This window comes from Typopeltis vanoorti, chromosome 1 (assembly GCF_054136105.1).
Source record: "Typopeltis vanoorti isolate ZY-2024b chromosome 1, IOZ_Tvanoo_1.0, whole genome shotgun sequence".
In the NCBI taxonomy this organism is placed as follows: domain Eukaryota; kingdom Metazoa; phylum Arthropoda; class Arachnida; order Uropygi; family Thelyphonidae; genus Typopeltis; species Typopeltis vanoorti.
In genome coordinates this window covers 146,395,297-146,404,620 of record NC_143549.1, presented here as the reverse complement: position 1 = coordinate 146,404,620, position 9,324 = coordinate 146,395,297, and the positions used below count along the sequence as shown (strand labels likewise).

The 9,324-nt window shown below is 36.0% G+C and overlaps 1 protein-coding gene across 1 annotated transcript in view; it reads right to left on the bottom strand.

The window, feature by feature from the left end:
• Nucleotides 1-5,160: 5,160 nt before the first annotated feature.
• The window catches only part of LOC150110518 (T-cell leukemia homeobox protein 3-like), an 84,129-nt gene continuing 79,965 nt past the window's right edge, over nt 5,161-9,324 (bottom strand). Inside the window, exon 3 of the mRNA XM_090394422.1 lies at nt 5,161-6,049. Within this exon, the coding sequence (XP_090250548.1) occupies nt 5,755-6,049 (295 nt within the window). The 3' untranslated portion in view covers nt 5,161-5,754. The remainder of the gene's footprint in view (nt 6,050-9,324) is intronic.

The following is a 9,324-nucleotide window of genomic DNA, read 5'->3' as shown; positions in this document are numbered from 1 at the left end:
AATATTTAACGATATTTACTACAATTTGTTTTATTTCTCTTATAATCATACTTTCAAATTAATATTTAATGTCTTCAAAAAATCAAGATATTTTCCAAAATTCTAAAAACATAGAACACACCTTTAAATATTATATTTGAAGGTATTATAATTAACTTGAGTAGATAAAAATTATTACACTACAGTAGATTATATTACAGTAGAGAAGGTGGCACTGCCATTTTCATAAAAAGCCACATTGATCACCACTCTGTAACCAACCCCTCAACCAGAAATCTAGAGCTCACAGGAATAGTAGTACCCACTACCTCAGCTGGGAAACTAACACTTTATGCAGCTTACATCAAAGAATCTACTACATTTAGATCTGGATGCCGTCCTGGGCAATAAAGATCAAGTCATCATTGCCGGTGACCTAAACGCGAAACACCCGGCATGGAACAGTAAAACCACCAACAGAAACGGCTACTCCAGTTCAAATTATGCAGTGGTGGCAGGCCCTGCAGAACCAACACATCATAGTATGTATGGCACAGCCGACATACTTAACATTGCTATATTACAAAATATTAAGCTTGCAGTATAGCTTAGACTCTTTAAACGAGCTGACATCCGATCACAATCCAATCCTGCTCCAGCTAGGAAAGCAAGAACAACTGCTGCCTCCTCCCCACTCCTTCATCTCATGGAAAAAACTACCAGAAGTACTATCGGAACACATTGGACCTGTCCCTCACATCAGATCCATAAAAGAAATTGAAAATGCTGTCAGAAGCCTGACCCAGCAGATCAACATAGCCATAAAGGTTGTCACCTCTACCAAAGCCAATCTTAAGCCAAACCGACTACCCGAAGACATCATGGATTTAATTAGGGACAAAAACAAAGCAAAGAAAAGGTACCACAACACCCGTGCACCTCATGACAAAAAGATCCTCAATAAACTGAACAATGAAGTTAGAGAAGCACTTAAAGCTCACAGGAACGAAAGATGGGAAGCCAAACTAGCCTCTGTATCACCCGGCGAACACTCCATCTGGAATATATTAAGAAGTCTCAGAAACAAAAACAAATCTCTTCCCCCACTCAAGTTAGACATTTGACTAGTACACACGGACGCAGAAAAAGCTGAAGAAATAGCAAAGCACCTAGAAAAACAGTGTAGCCCTACATACGACAACTTGGATATCAAGCATGTCTATAAAATCCACCTCCATGTCAGACATGCACTGAAAGTCACCGATATCTGCAACAACATACCTGCAATCACCTCACCAGCGAAAATCTATGAAGTTCTAAAGAAGCTAAAGAATAAAAAAGCCCCTGGCCCAGATGGAATAACAAATAGAATAATTAAACTGCTACCCCCGAAGAGCTGTCGTACATCTCACCACCATAATCAACGCCATGTTCCGATTTAACTATTTCCCCAGCTATTGGAAAGTCGCAGATGTGGTCCCAGTGCATAAACCAGGTAAAGATCCACACGTGCCTGAAAGCTATCGACCCATCAGCCTAATCTCAAACTCCATATATATATATATATATATATATATATATATATATATATATATATATATATATATATATATATATATATATATATATATATATATATATATATATATATATATATATATATATATAAAGAGATTACTTACTAATTTAATAAACCCTGTTAATCATTTTATGTTATAATTTCAATAGGAATTCTGAAAATATTTAAACCAAATCACATTTGTAGATGTATATTAACGCATATCGCATTAACAGATCAATATCCTTATAAGGACTGGCTTAAAGGGGTGAAGCAAGAATGGGGGAAAGATGAAAATGAAATTTTCATCTTCCCCCTTATCTGTAGAGGACAGTGTAGGGATAAGGTGTTATTGGGCTATTAAAGCTCTGATCATGTCATGGCAGGAGGGTAACAGCAATAGCCGAGCCTCAGTTAGAACTTCATTAGCTACAGCATTGCCATCCATTACCCTCCAAGGGTATTGGATTGAATGAATCAATCACCGCATCTCCATCTCTCAATCCTTATAAGGACTGGCTTAAAGGGGCGAAGCAAGAATGCTTTTCATATTCCCCGTTATCTGTAGAGGACAGTGTAGGGATAAGGTGTTATTGAGCAATTAAAGCTCTGATCGTGGCAGGAGGGTAACAGCAATAGCCGAGCCTCAGTTAGAACTTCACTGGCTACAGCATTGCCATCCATTATCCTGATTAGTAAGTAAAGGGTAAAATCTCAAAAAATCGGACGATCTCTAGGCCACTCCATAGTGGGCGAAAGACCGTCCATATCCCAGCGTTGGTTCCACTCAGTGACGGGCTCCCCGACCACTGAGCAGAACCGCTCAAATTCCGAAGAAAATAATTCACCGGCAAGAACCCCTCAGCGGGCCGTGCCGGAGAACACCTTCCCCGGAGACTCAATGTGCTCCCTTAAGGCAAAAACCCTAAGGGAGCGAACTCAAAAACTCACACCCAGGATAACAGCAACAGCCGAACCTCAGTTTACTTCCTCGGTTCAGCATTGCTAATTGTTACCCTGGAAGTCCTAAAAACGACTATTCTCCTCTCCTCCAAGGGTATTGGATTGAATGAATCAATCACCGCATCTCCTTCTCCATACAGTTAAAATCATTGTTATCATGAAAAGTTTAAAGGTATTTTAATTATTTTTGAAACATAAAAAATATTTTAAACCACCTGAAATGTTCTATTATGATACATACTTAAAATATAGGTTACAATATTATTCATAAACTTTTCATATATAAAGAGAAAGAGATAAGTTACTAATTTATTAAACCCTGTTAATCATTTTATGTTCTAATTTCAATAGGAATTCTGAAGATATTTATTTGTTGATGAGTTAACAAGGTGTTGCAGAAATTAGCTTGCAGTATGCATCATTATATATTTGTTGCTGATTAAGCAACAAATGAGCAACATAACAATCAGGAATAATGAATGTAAAATAGATCAATGTGAATACAAAGTCCTTTTTGATTTGTACAGAATACAACGAACTGGACCATAACCATTATCAGTTCGAAAAAGTACTGGATGACAGTTTTATAATATTCCTAGACTACTCACCTTTATCTTCTTCAATCTAGTTTTTTTTTTTTTTTCAATGAGAATATAAACAAATGAAGGTTTTAAAAGTTCCCTTTTTCTTAATGTATTTAGTTTGAAGTATGATAATTAAATGTAGATCAATTGCTTTATTTTATTTCAGGTGTGTTTTGGTTTATTTCAAATTCTTTAGAGCAGGAGAATCTCAACTACTGCTTTCATTGAAACACGTGGTGATGCACGCGCCAAGTATTTTTCATACACGCTTACGCATATCTGCCTAAAGGTTCTAACTCAGTGGCCAGTACGTGTAGGTCGAAATTGATTAATAGGCACAACGGCATAATAAACCTTTAAAAAATAAGCATAAAAAATTTACACCAAAATGCGAGTGGATTTCAGCCAAAAAACGGTTGATCTTGTTAATACTGTTATTTTATCTTTTGTACAGGCTGTACCAAAATAGTTTACTATCCTTATATATTTTTAAATGAGTACGGCAAAGCTTACATCACCTGGTAACTTTGATCTAAAGACCAAACAGGGAACTGTTTGAAAATACCTCTGGATCGCTCCCCAAATAAGCCTGACAGTCATCTTAAAATGGGCGATAAAATTCATTTAAAGAGAATCACAAAAAGATCAATGCTAAAGTGGGATTTGAATCATGGCATACAAGCTGATGAACAGAGATGCAATTCACACAACGAATGTGGCAGGTTTGCGATGTCGTTAGCGAGGTACAACCATATGAGGAAATTTTAATCCTTCTCAATCAATCCTACATTCGGTTACTCGCATCCTCAAACAAGAGGAAGTCTCCCTTCATATACCGGCATCAGCTATAAATTTCTCATTGTCTCTTGCACAGACAAATTATCTATAACTCTCCACAGCATCGAAAATATCTGGGCTTCCTTTTCTGCTCTAGGATGACTTCCATCCCCAACCAAATAACTGCTTATTCTCTCTGCAAATCCCAAATATCTGCCCAGGAATAATACAGTATTGCTCCCATGTTTGTAGAAATCAGTTCAATTGACTGTACAGTTTCAAATCCATCGCATAAATAATCATCCTGTTTATTCATCGTCTGTTTGAACCGCTAACGCCGTTTTCTAGCATCGGCTCTTAACAAAGTTTTTTTACCAACTGTAATCTAAAAACATTCAAAAATAACAAATAAATTTTGTCTTCTTTCCCAGGCCTTGTCCGTTCAAGTTCCAATATTTTTCGTAGAAAGGGTTTACTATAAAAATACACGAACAATTAAAAAATAACAACTGACACTCGAAATTTAAAAAAAAAATGTGATTCACAAGGGTCGACTGATTTCCAATGTGGCCAATGATTTAAAAATGTTAACTATCCCTGCTATATATAATACAGATTATGACGACTGATAAATACTGATACATATTATTATATATATGTATGTTTATTAATTATTATTTATAAACATACCATCATTATTGATAATCAGTTTTTAATTTCACGATGGAGATTGTTCACGATTGTTATGTGGCTGATAATTCAGAATTTTATTTTACTTTGATTCTTAGGGGAGTACAGTTGTCCCTTCCATGGATCCGCCGCCCTCGATTCCGATTAGGTAGGATGCATCGCTAATGTAGAAACATCCCTAGGCAACTAATTCAACAAATGATACAAAGCTTTATGTAGTGTAATATCCCACATTATTGTTTGCCATAGTGATACTACATATATTGTTGGTTATCGTGTTATTGTTGCTTGATTGTTGTCATTTGTCATTCGATTAAACAGATCTGGTGAATGAATTGTTGATCAACATTTAATAATGATGTTAATAGTGATATCTAAATAATGGTATATATGAATAGTTTATATCTAGATCAGAGTCAATGAAGTGGTATCTCTCTGTATAAGTGCGTGCAAAATTTCACAGTTGCTATTAATGTATTGCATTGATGATGAAGGGTGATACGTATGAGTGCAATTATGTTGATGCTCTCTATAACGCTAGGAATAGTTCTGATCAACTGAAATGAATAATAAGCACACAAATATGTAATAAAGAAAAACAGGACTATCTTCATTGCTAAGGGAGATTTATTTAGCGAAGTCAACCAGACAGAAGTATGTTACATAGTTGTTAGAAAGTTTAACAAAGGAAAATAACTTTATTTACTGTTCAGGGCTACTCAGTCGGTCTGAACAAACAAACAAAGAAAAATAACAACAACAAAATTTTAAAAAAAGTTCGTTCCTGTATTTATTGTGCAGGTATCCACATAAATAGTTTTGTGGATTAGAAATATTAACTTCTTGTTTCTTGAGGCACCTTCAAGTCACATTCTCAATGAAAACACATCGCAATCATTGAGATCATCGCGGGGGGGATGCACATGTTGCTCTGAAACATCACAAGAATCACGTGACAAATTATTGTAACAAATTCTTTTCTCTCTCTCACACACACACACGTGAATGGCAGTAATTTGGAAACTGAGTAGAATTCCTACTACATATTTACCTGCAACTTAAACCGTAATAGTGTGGTGTCCCACAGCAACGCATGCGTCCTATTAATTAACACAGTTGTCGACACAGCTGTCACCTTCTTTTTTTTATTTTTTTTTTTTTACCAATACAGTTTCCTCACTAATTTGTCGTTACACAAGCTATTCAACAGATCGGCGACGCTAATGATGGCGGTCCAAGATAGGCGGGCGGTCTGTCAGGGGGTTGATGGTGAACACCGGCTGCAGCGGCAGCCGCAGCGGCGGCGGCGGCGGCGGCAGCGGCACTCTCGTTGGCCCACGGCTGGAGAGACTGTAATGCATGCAGCGATGCGTTGCTAATACAGAGGGAATCTCGTGTGGAGTCGTAGATTGACTTGGTCACCACCTCCGCCTGGAGAGACATCATCAAACGGTTGGCGGCCTGCCGTTCTGCCTCGCGCTCCTCGGCGGTCTGACGCCTATATGTAAAGAGAGAGAGAGAGAGAGAGAGAGGAAGAGGGAGAAAGAAAGAAAAAAAAGTTAATTTTGATCTTCTCCCAGTAGGATTCTAAAGTTGTTTAAAGTACTCTAACTTCAACAGCACGCAATCCTTTCTCTAAATATCCCTAATTAACCCCCTCTAAGGGGACTCTACGTATCCCCACCTTTGAGAAATGTTATTTACACCACCCCTAATTGGCTCATTAACTTGACTGTGATGTGTGTCCTCACGCACAGCCTCTGTGGTCGAGGTGTCGTTCGTATTGGTATACAGTTACTAATTTGTCCTTTGTGCAGTCTTCTGTTTAGCTACCATTGTTGCGTTTCGGTTGAGACAACAATACATGAAAATCAAATGGCGTTCTTCTCCAACAATGACTAATGCTAGTTGCGATTCAAGTAAATGTTTATGCTAGTTTGCTCATAATAGTAGCAACAAAACAATTTACAAGAAAAGACATTCTTAATTTAAAAATAACAACAGAACTGGTTTTACAAGTAACGAAGACACTTTCAGATAATCATTGTTATTATTATCATCAAACGACTATTTAAATGGTTCAAATTAAGCATAACTATGATCTGTAAGCCGCCATACATTGAACTCCTGGCTTGTGTTTCATATTATTTATATGTAGTCGAGCGTGTCTCTGTATTGAACATAACAGAGTTCAATGAATAGTGGTGTTTGTATGTGTAAGTAGCTTCGGTAATAACTCTCCAATCGCTGAAAGGAAACAGTTGTAGGATAATAATACAGCCGATTCTTTAAAAGAGTTTTTAATAAACGTTTGACTTTAATTCCTAATCCCATTCTTCTATTTCTTATTTTGATTACATATGCATCGGTTCACTACATGTGCCTGAGAACATGAGTTAAAAATCCTGGGATGTATTAATATTTATAATATATTAATTTAGTTTTATGGTGTGATACATAAAACCTAACTGTTTTAGAAGAAAACGAAATAAACTTAAAAACACTTAATGCAGCAATTATAATTTTCAAGTGGAATGAATAGTATATAGAAAAATCTACAAAAATGGATAAAAAATTACCATAATACGGTAAGACACTTGTTTCTAAGACAAATCAGAATTTGCTGACAGAATACAAAAAGAAATAATATATTAATGGAGAATAATAACTTGGCCGACATTATAATAATGCAACCTACAACAGCAAAAGCAAATAAAGAAAAAAAAACAATTAATGGAAATAAAAAAGCACAAATAAAACATTATGACTCTATTATCCCAATAAAGAAATAGCTCTGAGAATACGGCCATCAAGACGGTAATCTAGATGGTAGTGGAAGCTGCAGAAGTTGCAAAATTTCACACGTTAGATCTTCGTTGAAGTGAATAAATATTCCAACGAGAAATTACGTTAAGTCTTAACAGTTGTACATCAACCACAACGCAAGTCTTACGGAGATAAACTGAGGTTACCCCATTAAAGTTAATAAAGGCTTGGCATTCTTATGGTCATCAGCAGCTGAAATCTACTGACGTAACTGCGCCTCGTGCCCCGCTGCATCACGTGGGAGTGTTGTAGAGTGTTAATTACTTGACAGCCTAAACTGCGTGTACATCGAGAAAGGGCTAAGCGACATGGAAGCGATTAATGGCGCCCCTTCCGCTAGGTCATTAATTCTTGGGTCTATCTCGCCAATTTCACTCTGCTAACGAATGCTGTTAACGAATAGCTAACTCCATAAGGCTTACTATTCTTATGTCCGTCTGGTTAGAACTAGCCTCATTATCAAGGCCCATGCAGATTAAGCTAATAAATGCAATAATGAGTTAGGGCCACAGTATGTCCACCGCCAAGTTATATTAACGCATGTTTAAAACTATCTATCCTACAGTTCGTAGCCGGGGCTACAATATAACAAGAATCTTGAAATCTTTTATATAATGGGCACTGACAGAGGCTCCGCATTGCCTTTATCTAGCTGCGAGACTTGATGGCAAGATAATGATATATATAAGTCAAACGTTCATAACCTTAAATTGGTTTTCGTAACTGCAAGCGTGCTTCGTTTCTACCTTAATAGATCAGATATTTAATAAAAGAGTGCAATATTAGAATCGTCAGCAAAGTAATCAAAATTTCTCCCATTCTCCGCGATTATACTAACCGGTACCTGACAAAGGAATTACCCTAAAAACTAAATAGTGAAGGAACAATACTACTGCTGTTAATAGCTTGTAAGTAACCATTTTAGTTACTTAAAATATGAAGTTTGATGTCCTTACTGAGTTTGTTAAAATGTTATATTCCAACTTACAGAATGTGCAGTGTAACGCCTGTTAATTTTAATATGGCTCCCAAGAATATATTGAGATAGCTTTTTAAAAAAATCCATTTATACAAAATCCAACAATTTAAACGCGTGCACACGCACGTGTTTAAACATATATTGTACCGACTATTTATTTCAGTTCACATTTCCAAGAAATCTTTTCCATGCATGAAACTGAGCAAATTTAAGATTAGAAATAAGCTATCCATTCATTGTGAGTTTCTTCCTAACTGTCCTGAAGAAAGTTCGGTTGCACATGTGTCACAGAATCCATCTACAATGCATATTTATGTTGAGATTACTTTTCAACTTTTTTTAATTGTTGCGTCACTGAACTGTATTAACAGTCAAGAAAAGTATGTATGAGAATTGTCAAACATAACAACAGATGTTCTTCCATGGACCGAATTGGTCATCTGTGCTCATCAAGGCATTAAGCGAAGTAGAAAATTTTCATCCTCTCAAAACATTACTTAGAACAGTTAGTCCTTCAACGATGAATTGAGGACGTGACGTGACGTCATACGTTCACCTCAATTTCCATTTTTGGTTTCATTTACAAAGCAAGTCATTTTGGGACAAAACTTCTCAAAGGCTTATCATACAACAGAATTTCAACAGTTATTGGAATTAGTTTGCATAATAAAATCCCTCTGGTGAATTTAGTTATATTCTGAAAATATTTTATACGTTCTTTAGTGTTTTTTCTTCTTTCATGAGAATATAGGATTGAATTAAGTGTCCAACTCAAGGAGAATGCAGACAATGAACGCAACTCACTTATTTCATAAATATATAACTCAAAATGAATAATGTTTTTCTTATATCAAAATTTAAGTTTGAAACAAAAAGCATATCATATTCACAAATGAAAATTAATGATAGAAGATATCAATAAATAAAATAATTATTTCATTAATATTTAATGGCATAATAAAAATATA